Source organism: Oncorhynchus mykiss, chromosome 22 (genome assembly GCF_013265735.2).
Source record: "Oncorhynchus mykiss isolate Arlee chromosome 22, USDA_OmykA_1.1, whole genome shotgun sequence".
Taxonomy (NCBI): Eukaryota; Metazoa; Chordata; class Actinopteri; order Salmoniformes; family Salmonidae; genus Oncorhynchus; species Oncorhynchus mykiss.
In genome coordinates this window covers 16919284-16940171 of record NC_048586.1, presented here as the reverse complement: position 1 = coordinate 16940171, position 20888 = coordinate 16919284, and the positions used below count along the sequence as shown (strand labels likewise).

The window sequence follows — 20888 nt, the reverse complement described above, 5'->3', positions numbered from 1 at the left end:
TACAGTTTTATATCTTTATGTTTGAAGCCTGAAATGTGGCAAAAGGTCGCAAAGTTCAAGGGGGCCGAATACTTTCGCAAGGCACTGTATATCAACCCTGCAGGCGCGACACAAAACGCAGAAATAAAAATATAATTCATGCCTTACCTTTGTCGAGCTTCTTCTGTTGGCACTCCAATATGTCCCATAAACATCACAAATGGTCCTTTTGTTCGATTAATTCGGTCGAATAATATCCAAAATGTCAATTTATTTGATCCAGAAAAACACTGGTTCCAACTTGTTCCAACTACAAAATATCAAAAAAATTACTTGTAAGCATTGTCCAAACATTTCAAACTACTTTTGTATTACAACTTTTTTTACATAAATAATCGATAAAATTGAAGACGGGATAAACAATGTTCAATACAGGATGATAGCAAAGTGTAGCGAGCATTTCTAGTCACGCGCCTCTATCTAACAGTACACTTTAAGTTACCCTCGTTCTGGATGGCCGTACTTCTTCATTACACAAAGGAAAAACCTCAACCAATTTCTAAAGACTGACATCCAGTGGAAGAGATGGGAACTGCAAGCCCCTGCCTTAGAATTCTAGAGTCCCAATGAAACCCTATTGAAAAGAGAGTGACCTAAAAAAAAAAAAAATCCTGGATGGTTTGTCCTCAGGGTTTCCGAATTAAGCTCTGTTATACTCACAGACATCATTCAAACCGTTTTAGAAACTTCAGAGTGTTTTCTATCCAAATCTACTAATAATATGCATATCCTGGCTTCTGAACCAGAGTAGCAGGCCGTTTACTTTGGACACGCTTTTTATCCAGACGTGAAAATACTGCCCCCTATCCCAAAGAAGTTAAAGGGTAACTACACCCAAAAATCTACATTTCTTCGATTTTTCCCAGACCTCAAAAGTGGTCTCCTGATGTGGTTTAAGCATTGTTGTCGACTTAGAAAGCTCTGTTTTTCTATTAAAAAAGTGTGATTTTGAGAGTAAAAATATGAAAAACTTAAACCTGGAAAAACAAAATGGAGAAAATGTAATTTGGGGTAAATCTAAACGGAATGAGGCAAAACATGTAACATATTTTATAGATCCCTAAGGATGTATAGGTTTGCAGTGAGCTTGTAAGTCGGTGCTTTGTTAGCTCATGCTTTTATTGATAATGAAAAGCAATATGTGCATTCTTTGAAACATCATTAATACACACAGTAGGCTACAGGTGTAGAATCGTAATTTGATCAATCAGCACAGCATGAAATGCAAACATTTCGTATATTCAACATTTATAAACACTTATACATTTAGTATTTTCTGCTTAAAAATGTCAGACGTGATTTCCCCTAAAAATAGAAAATGTATCAACCCCTACAAAAATGTCCATTAATTATAATCCACACAATAATTCACATTTACTGTTGCTGCAGGATTATTTTCCTGCTGTGAGAAACTGGTCAAATTAAGATCCTATATCTGTATATATAAGAGGATTTAGCACAGTAGCATCCAAAGCTTGTCAATATGAAATTTGGCCCCAGAAATATAAAATGTTATCCACCCAACACAAGCAGTAGCGAGGGACTGAGACAACAACCGAAGTTAGAAGCGGAATCCTTTTTGTATTCGGTTCTTCATTGATATTCGGAGGCTATGTGAGTGAGGGCTGTAAACAATGAGCAGCAGCACCGAGCAGAATGGCACCCTGGACGTGTTGCAGAGAGACAGGCACAGTCACAGCATTCCTAATGAGGCAGGCTGAACCTGCGTAGCCTGCGGAGTACCGCCTCTGTACTGCACTGAGCTGTACTCTGCTGTGCTGCACGCTGGCTGTATCCACCTCTGTGTCAGTGTGTGTGCCTCTCTGCCTGCCTGCGCAACCCCAGCAGCTGTGTGTGTGTGTCTGTGGGTGTGCGTGCAGCAGGGGCTCAGCCGGTCACTGGCCCTGGGTTGGCCTGCATGGGAATATTAACATGATTTATTTCTCATCTCTCACACAGCAGAGCTGCAAGCTGAGAAAGAGACAAACTCCTCCTCCTCCCCTGCCACTCAAGAGCTGATGACAAGGCTGGGCTTCTTACTGGGAGAAGGGATCCCAGGCACGGCTCGCATACCTATGGAAGACAAGAATGAAAAAAAGGTATTTAATTTCCCCGGCAGCTGCTGCAGCGGCCGCACAACACCAGAGATAGAGAGATAGAAGGAGGGAGGGGAGGGGAGAGTGTGTGAAAAGAAGGGAAAGAAGAAAGGATGCTTATTTTGGTGCAGTTTGTCTTTGCCCTGGTTCTTTGGACTTGGATTAAAGTCTCACTACTACCACGGGAATGATTCTAATTGCAGCAGATAAGGGTAACTCTAACCTCAACATGTTCTCAGATGTGTTTTGTGTGTGCACAAAGGGAATGTTTAGTTAAGTAATCTACTGTTGTGTGTTGGTGTATGAGCCTGAGGTATCCAGTGTGATGGTCTTAGGGTAACTTGAGTAGCTCTTGCAGGGGCACTTGAGTATGTAATACGAGTGTACGTGCTTATGTCCAGAAATAGAGTTATGTCAAGTCTTCGGCTCAGTTTGTTTTGCTCTGCTAATTAGTCCGGGGCTCAGCGTAAGAACAGAGCACTCCTTTGATTTCCCTCTACACGCATCACGCTTCTTTGGCACATTTTGGGCCAGAATCAGTCATTTAAGTCACTTTAAGCTTATATTCCATTCATCGAGATGTCAAGGTGAGAAACCCAAGAAATCAGGGCAACAATGAGTTTGGGCTGTTTTTTTGTTCAGCAGCAGCCTTGAAGGATGTTCTTCTCTGTGCTTCAGAGAGAAACACCTGGAGGCGTTGATCGTCTGTTAGTTATTCGTTGGTGTATGAGGGAATAGTTACTTCTACACAGCTGTTTTACTATCGGAGTTTAAACGCGTCGTCTGTTTATTCTGCCCTAGAGTAAATGCCATTAAACTATTATGTCATCAGCGTGGTATGTTGTCTGGTGTAAGTTGCCTTAGCCTTTTCTCCACATTACATGGGCTGTAATCATTAGGCAACAAACGGAAGAAAACAGACTGAAACAGGGAGGAAAACCAAAACTTGTCCAAGAAGAAACGCTCATTTTTGTTTTCCCGTTGCAAGTTTTTTTATTTTGTGTGCCCTTATCAATATGGCCATGACCCGAATTTAGCAGGTGTTGTTCTCCAGAATGCTAAGTTGTGATGTAGATGGGAAACGATGAGGAAGAGTTAGCCATTTGGTGAGGAACTGTTTGCAGGCTGCGGGGCTTCATCCCAAATGGCACCCTATTCCCTATATAGTTCACTACTTTTGTCCAGGGCCCATAGCCCAAAGTTAGTGCAGTGAAAAGGGAATAAGTTGCCATTTGGGACGCAGCCCGGGGATCTCGCCAGGGAGGAGGCATGTAGCACACCGCTAGGCGCTAACGCTAACTCCAGCCATCAAGCCCCCATCCTGACTTATGTACATACTGGATGGAGGAGAGGGAGGCAGGCAGCTGAGAGGACAATATAGGGGACAAACCTAGAGTTTGAAGTTATGTCATTAGCACTTGAGTACCAGGAAGAGCATGGTGATCAATCATGGGCTGAGCTCTTCTGGTTTTAGTCTCATTGTATGGCCCATATTGCAAGTTGTCAATCAGTTGTTCAAGTCTTGTCTGAAAGACCTTTTAGATCATAATGAATCAGATTAGTTTGGACAGGAGGGACCTGATCCTTGATCAGCCCTCCTACTCTCCTACTCTGGGATACGTTCAGGTCTCGTTTTGGACTTGATTTTGCTGTTTTGAAAGCCTCGCTTTGTTTACCGAGCGAGCTCATGCCTTCAGCTTGTGTGTCATGCTCACATGTGAACTGCTTATATTTGTCCGGGAATTTGTATTGCTTGCACATGATTCGGGTTATTTGCTTTGGTTAAAAAAAGCTAATTGACTTGGATCATATTTTCCGGTCTGCTCCCATATAAGGAGAAAAGCTCTTTATTCCCATGTGAAAAATATGAACGTTTTTATTGTTAAACTTTGTAGCTATGAAATTCCATTCATACTGATTGCTGTAGTATTATTTACTTTGCTCAACCCTCCTCTCTCTGCTCTCTCTCTTCTTCTCTTATCATGTTTTACAATATGATGATAATGATGACGACAACAACGAATTCATAGACCTGTGTTTTTATTAACAATGTATTTCAGGAATACACTGAGTATACCATACATTAGGAACGCCAATATGATATTGAGTTGCAACCCCCCCCCCCCCCTTAATTTAGTCGGGCATGGACTCTACAAGGTGTCGAAAGCGTTCCATAGGGATGCTGGCCCTTATTGTCTCCAATGTTTCCCACAATTGTGTGAAGTTAGCTGGATATCCTTTGGGTGGTGGACCATTCTTGATACACACTGGAAACTGTTGAGCGTAAAAAGCCCAGCAGCGTTGCAGAACTAGACAACAACCGGTGTGCCTGGCACCTACTACCATACCCCATTCAAAGGCACTTAAATATTTTGTCTTGCCCGTTCGCCCTCAGAATGGCACACATACACAATCCATGTCTCAGTTGTCTCAAGACTTAAAAATCCTTCTTTAAGCTGTCTCCTCCCTTTCATCTACACTGATTGAAGTGCATTTAACAAGTGACATCAATAAGGGATCATAGCTTTCACCTGGATAGTCTATGTCATGGAAAGAGACATGTTTTGTACACTCAGTGTATATTTGACTGCCATGTGGGATCAGTGAAGCCAAATAAAATATGTTTCTCCTCCTCCTCTTCCTGTAGTGCTCAGTGACTGGTCAGGGTATCAGTCCCTGCTCCAGTCTGACCAGTAGCACGACGTCCCCCAGCACAGAGAGCCCGTGCTCCACCCTGAACAGCAACGCCAGCCACAGCCTCAGACACAGCAGCAGTGGTCACGGCAGACCTCCCCTGAGTCACGCCAGCCCCTGTGGGACCATCACCAGCCCCAGCTCCACGCTCGAGAGCAAGGACAGCGGGATCATAGGTGAGAGACACTCGGACTGCTTGTCAGTATCTCAGCCCCACCCTCTATGTAGTGCGCTACTTTTCACCAAGGCCTCTCTGGTCAAAAGTAGTACACTATAGGGAATATGGTGCCATTTGGGACAGAATTTGACTGACTCAGTCGTTTAGTCCCAAGCACGCAGCCTTTCCTCAGTACTATTCACATTATGCACAATTCCCATAGGAGTGGACCTAGAATGTCCCATGACACTAGCGTCATCAACAGGATAACTCTGCATTACCCTGACCACTCCAAGCTAGCATTAATAACACATATATACTTATAACCTTCATTTAATCCAACATCTTTGTTTTACCCTTTTATGGATGCTCTGAATGAAAAGTGTAGGTGTCATTGTTGTTCCTCTACTTTGTCAGTGTCTGTTTTATCAGTTCTGTATTGAGCTGTTAGTGGTGTGTTAGAGAGTAGTGGTGGTGACAGTTTCAACAGCATGGTGACTTCTCTGTTTATCTGGCAGCACTGGCTTTAGGAGATTTGGGGATTTACACAGGCTGACAGGAAGATGATTTATCACTGTATTCATTTCCTCTGGGGTTTCTGCTTAAAGGTCTCAGGGACAGTGAAACCTACTAGAAATCCATTCGGAAATCTTGAACCTGGACCTACAGAGCAGTTTGTCACAAAATATTTTTTTTCTCTGGATGGTGACGTTCATTTCTCAAGGCTCCAGTTGATTTGGACCAAACTAGGACAAAAGCAGTTAACCTTCTCCTTCTTTCCGAGGCGTCTAACTAGGACATCGAGATTCTATCCCCTATTGTACGGTCACCCAGGTAGACAGATTAGGCCTATATGAAGATAAAATGAAGATAAAAGACAACCTGTTACAATAGCCTCTGCTGATCTAAATGACAAATGGTAAGCTGTTGTCGAGGTCGTGGCCCTTTATGTGGCCAAGCCAGACTTGGTTTGTTGGCAGTGATACATCTCCCGAATGCAAATCCTGTGCTGCTGTTGACATAATTGATTACAGTGACTTATTTTCCCCCTAGCCCCCAGTGCAATATCACAGCTGCTAAATAATTCATGCTGGCTGTGATATTGTATCTGCCATAGTGAAGCAGCGTGTATAGCGCGTTGCCGTGCCTAGCTACTGCCTACCTGACTACCATACCGTCCAGGTTGAGACAGAGAGCTGCATCAAGCGTCTCAGAGTAGGAGTGCTGCATGAATTACTTAGCAGCTGTGATATTACACTGGGGGCTAGGGGGAAAATTGTCTAGGATCAGCTCCTCTCTGTCCATGTCATTTTATTCATTGTGATCGAAAAGGCAAAACTGATCCCAAATCAGCCCTCCTAGTCTGAGACGCTTGACACATAGGCCTGTGGCCCAGCCTACTTAAGATCACTGGGACCTACTTCTTCGGTGGAATGAATATTGTAGAACTCTATGCCTCTAGCTGAGTCAAGCAGCCTAAAGGTTTCTTCTTCAAACATAGAATTCTGTTTGGGAGCGAAGGACAAGCTATAACATTGGTCCGGAACATTGCCTCCAGTGAGTAGGGCTTCTGGATTATTTAAAAGGCAGAGAGAGAAGCCAAGTAGGCTGCGTTCCATATGGCACAATATTCCATAGGGCTCTGGTCAAAAGTAGTGCACTATGCCGGGAATAGGGTGCCATTTGGGACACGGTGTCCGTGAGACTGATTCCCAGCTCTGATGACTACTATTCGGGGCCTTTGAAGTGGTTGAAACGGACTGTGGAAGAAGCAGGATAAGATAAGTCAGGGAATCAATTACTTCAAAAGCCCATATTCATTTGGGTGATTTTTTAAACAGCACGTTGGGTGGGAGGGTGTGGTGCACTGATGCAGAGTGACATATGAAAACCCTCAGCTGCTGTTGTGGTGTGGGACCCAGGGAAGGGAGGGCATCCGAAAGAGGAGGCTTAAGAGTATCATAGGAATGGTTATAATCAGTTATTCATGTTGTTAATAATAGTCCTAATCAGTTATTCATGTAGTAAATAATGGTCATAATCAGTTATTCATGTTGTAAATAATGGTCATAAGCAGTTATTAATGTAGTAAATAATGGTCATAATCAGTTATTCATGTTGTAAATAATGGTCATAAGCAGTTATTCATGTTGTAAATAATGGTCATAAGCAGTTATTCAAGTTGTAAATAATGGTCATAAGCAGTTATTCATGTTGTAAATAAAGGTGCTATGCATATTATGTTAATTTTATGATTTTTAATTGTAATTTCAGAAAATGTCCATAATATATAATAGTGGAATAATTGTGTTTCACAGTATTACTTACTCAGCAGTGTTGTGATTGGCTGTGATATTCGCCTTTTGATTTCTCCCGGTGGGCTGGCTTCTGTTGTCAAAATGGGAAAACTGTTTTGACTTTGTGGCTGTGTTATCTAGTGGAAACCAGGGTAAGTGGCCAATATAGAAATCGCTCAGTCATTTCCTGGTTGCAAAAATTCTACACTGTTTGCTCAATTTCAGTTTATGTGAGAAAACAAGCCCTGGATAGTGTAGGGAATCATTGTACCATCTAAATCGCTGTGAAATATAATTTCAATAACATAAAATATAATTTTTACAGCTGTTTGAAGCTGGTCGACCAAAACCGAAAGTAAAAGGCTCAAACGTGATGCTGTAAATCATGGTCATAACCATCTACTCATGTTATAAAGCAGAGGAGCAAGGAGACAATAAAGCACCTAGTGTAAGATATTTTACCTGTTCATTCACACCACTTTGTTCCAGCTTTGTGATTCATTAAATCATGCTTATGAGCGAGTATCAAATGTTACAAAATTGTGTGATTTCTGAATCTCTGAATATTTGCACAAGCAAGCATCAGGTTAGTTATCCCAGATGTATTTGTTATGTTAATGTTAGGGATGATGCAACACACAGCACCGTTCAGAAATCCAGATTAGCTGTGTTGTACAGTAGGTCTACTCTAATGCTCCCGAAAACAGACGCGGTCCCATTTCTCTGACTGTACCCAATTTTGCATCCCAAATGACACCCTATTCCCTTTATAGGGGATACAGTGCCATTTGGGATGCATCACACTGTTTGGGAGCCCAGCTGCTAGTCGGTGGCTTTTGCTTTTCCCCTCAGCTTTTAGTGATTGTATTTAGCATGACCAGCCAGGCCTGAGGAGAGGATTAAAGGGGATTTGCTTTCATGTAAGCAAACACCTGTCTTAACTCTAAAATAGAAGTTGGCTTTTCTCCACACCAGCCCCCCCTTTTTCTCCCTCCTAAATCTTGTGTTCTCGTGGTCTCTTCATATAAGAGGACCTGACCTGTAAATGTAGGGCTCGACCCAAACGGCACCCTACTCCCTACATAGTGCACTACCTACAGTATGGGCCTTGGTCAAAAGTAATCAACCACAGCTTGACCATGTTATGTTGGACGGATGATACTGTTTGGAGGCAAACATACTTTATATACACTATTATTAAAGCAGCTTTCGAGGAATACTCCATTCAGCAGACCTTTGATAAGGAGGGAAATAATGGTGGTTAAAACCAAGCTGAAAAAAAACTTCCTAGGGAGAGGCTGGATTGAGGAAATGAATGCTATAAATCTACCCACCATTGATTGCTGGATAGCTCTCATTAGTGGGCTAAATGTAGCAGTAAATATCAGATCAGGTGGGGGGTGTTGATAAAGGTCAATGAAAAAGACATTGAGCGCTAAAGACTCATAACCTCTCCCTCTCTCCCTCAGCCACCATCACCAGCTCCTCAGAGAATGATGACCGCAGCGGCTCCAGCCTGGAATGGAGTAAAGATGGCAGCCTGAGGAGCAGCGCGCACCATGGCCTGGCTCCCAGCGTGCGGGTCGATACGTGCTCGCCCGTGGCCGAGGAAGACCCCAGCGGGCCCACAGAGACCCCCGCCCTGGCCAGGACAGAGTACCCAGCAGGGGCCGCAGAAGGAGCAGCAGCAGCAGGACCAAGCCACCCACCGGAGGGCCCCGATCCATACCCCACAGCACACACCTCCTCGTCCCTCATGATGCCGCGGCCCAACTCTGTCGCAGGTAAGAACACTTTGCTCCGGGTGCTTCATGACGTGGAGAAGGGTTTGAGTTATCTGGACTTGTACACTGTTTGGAGTTATCTGGACTTGTACACTGTTTGGAGTTATCTGGACTTGTACACTGGTTGGAGTTTGGTATCGGGTCATCAGAGGAAGGGCTCCTAGATCCTTGCTCAGAGAATCCTCCTTCAAATGTGACTCTGAGTTTAATTGCAGATTGTTTCATCTTGACTTTGTTTCTGCATTATATTCTTAGTAAGATATCTTGACCTGGAAAGGAGGGTGTTAGTCTGAGACCCTTTAGGACACAACAGTTTTGGTACTTCACAGAACATCCTGACCCAGGTCCCCCAAAAAGCCAGCTTAGTCACAGTGCCCTGTGTGACTGTGGAGCTGATTGACACACAACTGTGTCCTCTCATTTCCCAGCTGAACAAGTGTGAGAGGGAGATGGAGAAGAGAAAGCGGGGGGAGGGGGGGGGACAACGACGAGCCTTTGACGCGTCTATTCAGCAGAGCTAGAGGAGTCATGTTATTGGGAGGTACGGTTCTTAGTGCCGTTTCTTCAGGAGGAAGGGAAGTGGATACCGGGGGCAGCTGTTTAGTGTTGTGACTTGGGTGCACCATGTTGGAGCAGAGAGCAGAGGACAGAGGGGTGTCTGGCTGATCCGTTCTGCATTCCTCACGAAACAGGCTGTTATGGCTCTACTCTCCATGTCCACACAGCTGTCACACACCCTTCTCCTCCTCTCTCTCTCCTCTGCCTCTCTCTCTTTCCTTCTATCTCTCTCCCTCTTTCTCCCCCTCCCCCATGCTCTCTCTCTCTCACTCCCTTCCCCTCCCCCACTCTCTCTTCCTCCTACCATCTCTCTCCCTCCCTCTCCCCCTCTCTCTGCTCTTGACCTTGGCCCTGTTTCCTCAAGTCCCCACGCACCATCCTTCTTTAAAATGCAACCCCCTGGATATGTGCTTTTAGCAGGGAGCTGCTGTGCTCCACTTATATGCCATGGTGCCGGGAGATTGAAAGCCTGGCAGGATTCATTGTGTTAGCATGTAGGGAGTGTTTCCTGAGCTTCCGTCCCAAATGGCACCCTATTTCCTATGTAGTGTGCTACTTTTGACCAGAGCCCTATGGGTGGCTTTGGTCAAAAGTTTGGCACTACATAGGGAATAGGGTGCAATTTGGGACGCAACCGGAGTGTTTCTACATGAGTGTTTCTTGCTGTTGCCAGGCTGCAGAAGGGCTTTGGTTTAGCCAACAACAGTCCTTTGGCTTTGATCTGGGTTTGGTGAGATGAGATCCTACTCTACATGGGGACCCAGAGAGCACTCCTCCTCCAATATTGCTGCTGGCCTTATCGATTTATAGATGTCTTACTGTCAGACGAAATGCTTTCCCCAAAGCTCCTGAGCCTCGTCTGTTCTGTCAGGAGAGCTCCTCTCATAAATAGAAACTCATTCCATTAGTTATCAAAAGCAATGGAATCATCTTCAATCCATTTGCCTTTGATCAGTCGAGTGTGTGGGCTGGGGGGGTTGTGTGTGTGTGTATGTGATAGAGGGAGGGAGAGAGAGGGAGAGTGAAAGAGAAAGAGGGAGATATGGAGAGAGAGAGAGAAATGGAGAGAGAGAGAGGGAGGGAGGGAGAGCGAGTTTGAGTGTGTGTCCTACAGCTAGCTGCATACATAGTGGATTTCACACGCTGTTTGCTCTAAGTGACCATTAGTCTTTACTGCGTGCTGACAAATCTATAACCTTACCATATAAAGAATATAGAAGTGCATACACGGCATTGTGTAGAAAATTCACAAACACCTCTCTCAGTTACCCACCTAATTATTCCAATAACCCATAACCTGTTTTACATCTCCTGTTGTTTTTGTCCGACGTAGCTCCAACAGCATGGATGGACACACTCCTAAACACCCAGACTCACGGACACCCACTACCTCGTAAAGCTAACAGCCCAGGACCCAACGGCCCCTTCTTTGCTCTAGTTTGTAGGATGATGTCACTGTTATGCAGTATTGCCCCCAAGGATTGAGCTGGATTCGCGCCTCTGATTTTATGGTTGGTTACAATGCCCTGGGAGCTGACAGCAAGGACATGGAAAGACAAGCTCATTTATGGTCCAAATGAACCTACTCTGTCACCAGGGGCCAGGGACACGGACTTTAACGTCCTTATTCATCAGAGTGGGGCTTGGGTTGCGTCCCAAACGTACACGCTCAGGTCACAATCTTGTTTTATACTAACAGTCCCAAAAACAAGGTATTGGAATTCCCTCCAAGCCAACCTACAACCTCAGGACCTGTCGTCCCTGGAGGAGTTGAAAGGACAAATATATGAACAGGTTGTTGAGACATGCAGCTGTTTGTAGTTGTCACCCAATGTCACTAGTTTGCGTTAGCTTATGAAAGGAAGCATGTGGTTTTACTTCACACACACACACACCCTGTTTGTTTGCTGTTGTATTTGTGTTGTTGCTTAGTGTCTCCTCTCTTCTCTGTGTTATGCGTTTTGTCCTACATTGTTTCGTTTTTTTTATTCCAGGCCTGGCCGTCATTCTAAATAAGAATTTGTTCTTAATTTACTTTCCCGGTTAAATAAATATGGTGCGCTACATAGGGAATAGGGTGCCATTTGGGACTCAGTTGATGTTTTTCTCCTGGCTCTTTTATGAGAGGGCTAGGGATCTGTTATGCGCGGCTGGCTCCGTGGGATATATGGAATGTCTTAATTGGGTTGATAGATGGTGTGTACACGTGCGGGACTGTATGCGTGTGATAGAGAGAGACGGAAGGAGTGAAAAGAAAAATCACGTCATGAGGAAGTTGGATGAAGCCATTATAATTGATTGCTTACCCAAATGACACCCTGTTTACTATATATTTCACTGCTTTTGACCAGGGCTCATAGGGCTCCGGTCAAAAGTTGTGCACTACGTAAGGAATCGGGTAGCCTTATCTATAGCTTTATACCACACAGTCCCTATGGAGAGCATGACAACAGCCCCCAGTCATCCAGCGGTAGCCAACCAGCCAGAGCCTACAGGACTGATGATCCTCTGTAGGACACACTGAGAGTGAGTGATGGGGGAAGTGATGGAGGGGCAGAGTGATAGAGAGAGAGGAGTGGTGAGCAGAATGATAGAGAGCGAGCGAGAGGGACAGAGGTGGAAATCCAGGCCGGTGGCAGAGAGGAGAGGAGTCGTAATGAAATTGATGCCAGAGTGCTGAAAGTCACGCTGTCATTGATTGGAGCGCCTTAACACGCTCTGAGGCAGAGTTCCTGCCAGAACTTCAGGAGTTAGGCTAGTGCTGTCTCTCTGCTGCTCTGCTGGCTCATCGTTGAACCGTTAAGGACTAGACACACATAGAGAATGTCAGCCGTGGACAGTAGTTGCTAGGTGTCTACGAACGGTGGCGATTCAATATGTTTGGAAATGAAAAAAAGTCACATCTGATGTTATGTGGTCAGAGGGGATAGGACCAATGCTTTTAACCGTCCGTCGCCATAGCCTGTTTTGTCCTTTAGACTTCTCTCCTTCTGAACTTTTGTCCCCTTCTCAGGTTGTTGGAGGTTATTTAGCCCGGGAACAAAGGGTATTTTTCTCTGGGGGTGAATTAGTGGGATTGGTGCATCTGTCCAATGCCAATCAACCAGTGTCCCACAGCGCTGTTAAAATGTGAGATATGCACAGGTAATGTATCTGTGTTGCTCAGAAGTGTCATTTGCACGGTGTGTGTGATTACAGCGGACACCGTGACTGGCCTGCTGCCATAGAGCTGCTGCTGTGGGAAATCCAGGCAGCACTGTTTGCTCATTAAGCTGTGGCTAACTGGCTAGGTCTAGGTCCATACCAATACACCACCTGTCTGAGTGAGAATACGTAAACCAAAATCTTACCCATTTCACCAAACCACCAGGGCAGAGCAGGACACAGTAGACCCACCACGAACTCACAAATATAGTTTGTCCAAAACACAGACAAACTAAGAACTACAATGTGAGAGTAGTTTTAACACTGTCCTCCTCTGCAGATTGTTTCGTCTGACCCTGCTGGAAGACTGGACTTTTGACATGGGGATATCTGCCTATTTCTGCACATTTTTGATTGACCCTCGTGGCTTGTAAGCCATGGAATAAATCCTTAATTGTATTATCTCCCAGCAGGACATGTCTGTAAAGCTGCTTTCTCCTCCATTCATTCTACATAGCAAAACAATTTCATATATACACTGAGTGTACAAAACATTAAGGGAGTTGCACCCCCTTTTGCCCTCGGAACAGCCTCAATTAGTCGGGCATGGACTCTACAAGGTGTCAAAAGCGTTCCACATGGATGCTGGCCCATGTTGACTCCAGTGCTTTCCAAAGACATGTCAAGTTGGCTGGTAGTGGATCTCTACTCTGAATAGCTTGTTCCATCTCATCCCACAGATGTTCAATTTGATTGAGATCTGGTGACTGGGCAGGCCACTACAGTAAGCTGAATTCACTGTCATGTTTGTGGAACTATTCCTGGACAATTCTAGTCTTGTGGCATGGGGCATTATCCTGCAAAAAATATCAATTTGCAGATAGATACACTGCTGCTGTAAAGGGATGCACCTGATTGGCAATGATGTTCAGATAACCTGTGGCATTCAAACGATGCTCCACTTTTATCAAGGGGCCTAATATGTGCAATGAAAACACAGCCCACAACATCACACCACCACAGCCAGCCGGCAATGTTGACACACGGTATGATGGATGCATGTACTCATGTGGTTTTCTCCATACCCTAGTCCTCCAATCAGTGTGAAACAGCAGGAACCAGGATTCATCAGACCAGGCAATGTTTTTCCAATTCTCCAGTGTTTTCGTTCCTTAGCCCACTGCAACTGCTGTTTCTTCTTTTTTGTCTGTCAGTTTACGCTAAAGATATCTGGGGGTTTTTATGCATTGGATGCGTCTCAATCCACCGCATCCCCCGATGCGCACTTCCGCATCCGTGGTGAAAGGTGACAGAGCTAGAGTGGTGTTGGTCACACCATGAGACATCCCGAAATCGGTCTTCTCACAAAATCATCTGTAGCATCCAAACAGTTTGGGCTACACACTAATATGGAAAGGTGTGACTCACGAACCAGTACACAGTGAAGAAACTTTGAGATGATGGTCACATTAGTCATTCCACCCAGACAGACAAACAGTGGTTCCTAGAGGAGCTTCCTCAGAGATGGCTCTCTCCTAGTACAACCCACACCCCGTCACAGGTACCACCGGCTTCAAACAGGATTGGCTGTGACACAGGCTCTGTAACGGAAAACGAAATATGTAAATGTTATTACTGCATGTAAAGTGATGGCTGTGGAGAGTAGAATTCTAGATGAGAACGGAGAGTGTGAGGAATGAAAGGAATGGAGGGAGGGAGGACGGTAGGGTCTCTGTGAAGCTGTAAGAGATCTTCTACCCTCCGATACCCCTCTCTGATGTGTGGGGATTAGTGATGTGGGGGAAAAAAATATATTTTAGACAATATTATATATGGCTAGGTAGCGTTAGCTAGCGCTAGTCGGCTGTATCTTTGCCAAAACTCCGGTATTTTTCACCCTATAGTTTGTTCTCCATCTTCTTTTTAAATAGTGAGCCAACATGTTTTCAGTACATTTATTTCCATGACTGATCAAAACAGGTTTTTGTTATGGCTCTCTTGTCTCTCTGCAGCAGACATACTGAACAGTGTTGGAACAGTATGTTTGGAACATCAAAATAATTGCAATATACAGTGGGGCTAAAAAGTATTTAGTCAGCCACCAATTGTGCAAGTTCTCCCACTTAAAAAGATGAGAGAGGCCTGTAATTTTCATCATAGGTACACTTCAACTATGACAGACAAAATGAGAGAAAAAAATCCAGAAAATCACATTGTAGGATTTTTAATGAATTTATTTGCAAATTATGGTGGAAAATAAGTATTTCTGGCTGACTAAACACTTTTTTGCCCCACTGTAATTGCAGTATCAAATCGCAATACATATAGAATCATGAGAATCACAATACATATGGAATCCGCACCTAAGTATCGTGATACTGTCGTATCCAGCAATACCCAGCCCTAGTGAGTATACAGAGTAGAAGTCTTGGCTCTATATGGTCAACTCTTAAGATTTGGCTGTCCAATTTCACAAAGCCATGGTATGTTAAGGCAGATGCCTCATTCATCCAGTGCAGATTCGGGGCATTTCGGGACAAAAATACCGCTCAAAGCCTTCTACATTCTTTGTTACTCTCAAATATTAAAGAATGCTATTTCCAGTCATCAGTTAATAAGACATTCAGTGTGGCTTAGGGAGTCAAAGGCTATATTAAGACTGGCCACAGGAAATCCATGGTCCCGAGACCTCCTGATGAACCGCTGTTGGAGATTTCTCCAGACAATGAAATGGCATTAAGGTGGATGGCTGTGGAATGTATCGGCCATAGCATATACCCAGGAGGCACTCCACTCCACCTTGGCACAGGTTGAGTGGTGTATTGCTTTGGCATTGCCCAGGCAGGCATTTGTACCATTGTGGTTCACAGTCGTGTGCCAGGTGCCAATCTGCTGCTCTACTCGGGATTCCTTTGTGTTAGGGTGTCTTGCTGAGTCTAGGTGATTGGTCCATTGTGCCTGGCAGATGTCTGCTGCCTAGCTGCCCTGCCCCCCTGAGCAGAAGTGGGCATCATTGACGGCCATTGTTCCAGCATCTTGTTACCATGGATCCTTATGCATTGGAGAATGTCTTAAAGGAAAATTCCAAAATGCATCATACCGGCTGTATTTCTGTATTTTGAAAGTTATGTATCTTGAAAACTTGATTGCTGACATGCAAAACATTTTGGGACTATGTCAACAAGGGACTAATGAAACAAACACCAAAAGATACTGTAGATTTTGGGTGGAGTTTTCCTTGAAGGTTCCTGGGGCCCACAGAACTGATGACTAGAGGTCACACAGCTGTGTCCCATCTCTTCGACTGATGTCATCTCTCAGTGGTCCCCAGATGTTCCGCAGGTTTGCTTATGTTATAGAGTCATTACATCAAATCATAAAGTTTTGTGTTTTAACCACTGGTGTATTTGGTGATAAATTAGAGCAGGCTTAACTGGTTTTATGTTTTGTCTGCTCGCGTATGGATTTTATGAGATGATTCATTGGTATGCTTATATTGTCAAGTTTCCCATTCGCTGATTGAGAGTGTGTATGCGGAGTCTCACTGTTCCCTGAAGACTCCTGCGCTCACTTCTTCTCTAATGTTGATGGTTCACGTGGAGTCCATGTCGTCACCTCCAACCATATCTAGACATTGACTGGCTCAGTTTTGCTCGGTACACCCTGAATTGAATTAGCTACAACTGACTGTACTTCATATCAGGAATATGTCTGATATATCCTGGGCTCCCGAGTGGTGCAGCAGTCTAAGGCACTACATCTCAGTGCTAGAGGCGTCACTACAGACACCCTGGTTTGAATCCAGGCTGTATCACAACCCAACTGTGATTGGGAGTCCCATAGGCCGTCATTCTAAATAAGAATTTGTTCTTAACTGAATTGCCTAGTTAAATAAAGGTTCAAATAAAATGCAAATCCTGATCCTCAATTTCCTCCATTTTATTTTTGTGATTGTTAATTATTTCTTATAGCATTGATATTGCGTTGAGTCCTTCCATATATGTAGTTTGCCTGTATTGCTTGGCCAGCATTGTGGGGAATGCAGGTACTGTACTGCAGGGCTCCAGTGAAGATGTTGTGCTCTGGTCTGCTTTACAGCTCTTCTGTATTCTGCTATGTGGTCTGCAGTGTGGGCTCCCTGTGCCACACTAACAGGTTAGATCAAAGCACAGTCGGTGCCCACTAGTGGAGCAACGTACTCCTCGTATATTCCTTCATGTCTTAGTGTGATAAATAAAAGGGTTTGTGTTCGCTAACAAAATAACAGAGAAAATCACGTGTTATGCAAGATTTTTTTCTTCATATTCTTGTTTTTTCGTCTGTAATATGAACCAACAAGCAAATTTCTCGCCAGCGAGGAATCAAACGTAATCTGTTTACTTGGTTACGCGTCAAAACCTTTGTGTAAGACACTTCTATTCCATTTTATACTTACTCAATTCCAGCTCTGGGCCTATTTGCGTGGCGGGTCAGAGAGGGATTTGAGGTGGCAGTCTGGGAGAAGTCTTCTGGAGGCATTAAGCCTATACAAGAGCCCACTAAATAACAATGGGGCGCATCCCAATTTGCACCCTATTCCCCCCTATATAGTGCACTACTTTTGAAAATACCCCTGTGGCACCCTGTTCCCTAAATAGTGCACTACTTTTGAGTACACGGTTGCCATTTGGGAAATAGCAAGTACTAGGGACTGGTGCACGGGTACAGGCAAAGTGACGCTCCCAGCAGCAGAGCAGTTCAGCTCAGCCCCCCTCCTGCTCCAACCCAGGAGACAGAGAACTGAGGGATGTAAAGGGCAGAACCGTTTTCATCAGAATGGACACATCCTGACACATCTGTGGAGTTTCAAAGCTCCTCCCGACACACAGACCTCAAGGTATCATACTCATACACACTATCACATCAACCAGGAAGGATCTGCTGTCGGAAAAGGAAGAGGAGAGAAACAGAGGTTAACGGAGATTGAGGGCGAGAGAGAGACTGAGAGGGAGAACGAGAAGCAGGGAGCGAGAGTTGAGGCTTGAGAGAGTTGTGGATAACAAGGAAGAGGACTTCAGAGCAGAAGTATTCTTCTTTTACACTAGAGAGGATTTCCAGTTTTGTGTTGAGGGAAATGGTGCCGGCTGCGAGGAGCTCTGTTACAGGTGAAAATCAAAGAGCATGTATTGGCTCAGTGCATCTGCGAGACATCCCTATAACCACTCTGAAACAAGTTACACTGGCTCCTGAATTGCCTTCTTTGGTTTTAGCACTAACAAACAACGGTATGTCTGCTTCAAAATATCTTTATTATGGCTTTGGTAGATTATACAGGGATACCGATTTTAAATGGGCCTAGTATGGTAGAGAGAGGGGGAAGAGAGAGAGGAAGAGAAGGGAGAGAGAGAAGGATCTCACTGCAGTCCACTAATGTCAGCAGGGGGCATGAATGATGCGCTAGAGCTGGAACGCCGCACGGACTTCACTCCCCTCCCTCCATCTCTTCTCCTGTCCCCCTCCCTCCTGCCGTCTCTCACTCCTCTCTCCCTTACATCATTCTCCCTCTCGGCTTGTCACTACCCCCTTCCTGCTCTCCTACTTTGCCCTGCTCTCCGCTCTCTCTCTTTCCTTTCTCTCTCTCTGTCTCTATCGCTTGCTCTCTCTCCACACACCTCACCCCCCCTTCCTTTCTCTCTCTCTCTGTGAAAGCAGAACAGGGAGGATCATTGATTAATTCCTCTGCGAGTCCGGCTGCCCGGTGCAAACTGTAATCCGCCACGTTGGAGGGGAGCAGCTCTCACCGTATTCCCACCTTTCATTTATCCCCTGCTTTATTCACCCTCTTTTCCTCCTCCGCTTGCCAAAAATCCATGTGGGTGGGGGGGGGGGGGGCAATCTCGTAAAGCACCCGCATTCATTTTACGCGGAGCGCTGCTAATGCTGTGGATGCTGTGAGAGAGGGAGAGGGAGAGAGCGGTGCTTGTGGACTGCCAAGCGCAGTCACCAGTTGAATGCAGCCAGTGTGCTTGGACATGGATGGGGGCGCTGGGGCAGAAGATTCACTTGGGTACGCTGATGAGTGTCCAGCCCACTGGGGAGAATAATTCTGTGCAGCTTTTCCACAAAGGGCCTCCGCCCTGCCTGCCTCTCAGCCTGCCTGCCTGCTACCTGCCGGGAATGAGGAGGAGTGTTTTTAAATACCTGCTGCTGTCCTGCCCAGCTCTCTGGCTCTGTTTCCGCTGACTGACTGTAAGTAGCTACTTCAGCTTCTAGTGTGGTGATACCAGGGGGACCCACTGCCCAGCACCAGCAGGTTGGCAGTTGGGAGAATTGAATTCGAGAGCAACGAGCGGTTTAACATTTTGGCAGCATTGTGTGAAGTGATCTCTCATGTTGAATTAGAGTAAGGCACTCATTTATTCTAATTTCGTGGCCGAAATGAAATTCACATCAACAGGTTGATAGTTGGGTAGACTGACAATGAGGTATTTTTTACATAAATGTTTCTATTGATGCATGCTGCCTTGCCTGCTCTGTTGTCACCAGCTGGCTCTCTAATTAGGAGAACATTCCTCCGAGTAAGTTGGGGAGGAGAGTCCCTCACTGTCCTGTCTGTCCTCCCGGCTCAGCTGACGCTGAGTAGAGAGTGAGAGAGAAGGGCTTTGATTTTTCCTGTTGAAGGCACAATCTTGAATTGGTACATCCATTTAGCTGTTTACGAAAAAAGTGGCAGGGTGATGCAGTTGCTGTTGTTCAAATCCCAGACAACACCTGTGCGTCAATCTAATTAACATGATAAAGACCAAATCCGTCTGTTTAAGCTAGAGATACCTGGATATTTTTGCATGGGCTGCATCTCAATCCACCGCATCTGCCTATGTCGGCCCTCCGGATCTGCGGTGGAAAGTGGCAGAGCTACTTTGTCTGTAGCGTCCGAACGGTTTGGCCTACTAACTAATATGACCACTCTATGGAAAGATGAGACTCACAGACACAATGTTGTTCTCTGTTTTGCTCTACGACCCCCACAAGTGTCACGGGACCCGTCTGAATGTAACCCGGTAACAGTTATGAAAATTAATGGAATTATGGTAGTTTTGTGCAAAAAAAATACATTTTCTTTCTTATCTCCTAGAATTAGGACAGACACTTGAAAACCTTATTCCTTATGATACATTTTTTTAGTGTCTGTTTTGCCATTTAAGAATGCGTTACTCAGTGCGTTTCTTTGAGCTATAGTATTAAAGGCCAAATACAATATTTTATCTTTTTGATACCTACAGGGGTCCTAAAATTCTCAACACAAATAGCTAAATGATCCATGGTATGACCATCTTAAAACAATTATATATGTTAGGCTTAGACTTCTAGGGGTTAAAATGGACGCCGGCTTGAGGATTGCCGGGTCTCCATGGTGATTTCATTGTTGCCTGGAACACCGGAGACCTTGTTTCACGTTGTCTGTCTCCGTGTGTGGGTTTCATAGACCGAGGATGGTAGGTAGAGATGGAGGACGAGTTCTGTACAGCAAACTGCTAGTGTTTGTTATCACTTCTAGTTCAGATCATGACAGGTATTGTTTGTAGTCATTATTCCTTCATGACGCATGTTCTCTGGGTCTAGGTGCTGTCTGTGAGTTCTCTCTGTAATGTTGTTGCTGTAGCCTACTGTATGTTTTCAGGCAGTAATCCCTGTAGTAAGGCTGGCTTTAGTTAGTAAATGTGTCTGTTGGCGCTGTGTGCAGTCCTCCCTGACGTTCGTATCAGGGCTGTTTCTCCATTCCCTATGTAAGTGCACTCCTTTTTACCAGCTCCCTGGTCAAAAGTAGTGCACTTCACTTGGAATATGGTGCCATTTGGGAAGGATACTGGTTGTGTTTAGGTTGTTACTAGCTCTGTTTGTACTCCAGCACACAGGAGTGTCAATGGGGACAGACCTCTCCTCTCTCTGGATCATCAGCTGTCAGGTTGGATCAGGCTGGGGGGATGGAGGATTTTAGGGGGGATAGGGGATGGTTGCTCCTCTCCTCTTCTCTCCTGTCAGCTGTACTCTACCTGGCTGCCCAATCCACACCACCTCCAGGGAACTGTCAATGCCAGGGTCCACCGTTCCCTTTCCCCTGCCTGAAATCCTGCCATCG

General features: G+C 45.0%; 1 protein-coding gene across 6 annotated transcripts in view; it reads left to right on the top strand.

The window, feature by feature from the left end:
* Positions 1-20888, top strand: part of LOC110501509 (protein TANC1) — a 180963-nt gene that overhangs the window by 109114 nt on the left and 50961 nt on the right. For 4 of the 6 annotated variants that reach the window (XR_005038794.1, XM_036958877.1, XM_036958879.1 and 1 more), the window contains exons 5-7: positions 1999-2138; positions 4783-5005; positions 8753-9067. Coding sequence is in view for 4 of the 6 variants with exons in the window: in XM_036958877.1 (XP_036814772.1) it covers positions 1999-2138; positions 4783-5005; positions 8753-9067 (678 nt within the window). In the remaining 2 variants the exon portion in view is untranslated. Of the gene's footprint in view, positions 1-1998; positions 2139-4782; positions 5006-8752; positions 9068-18678; positions 18998-20888 lie in introns of those variants that run through there. The other 2 variants (XM_036958878.1, XM_036958880.1) reach the window with 2 other exon arrangements.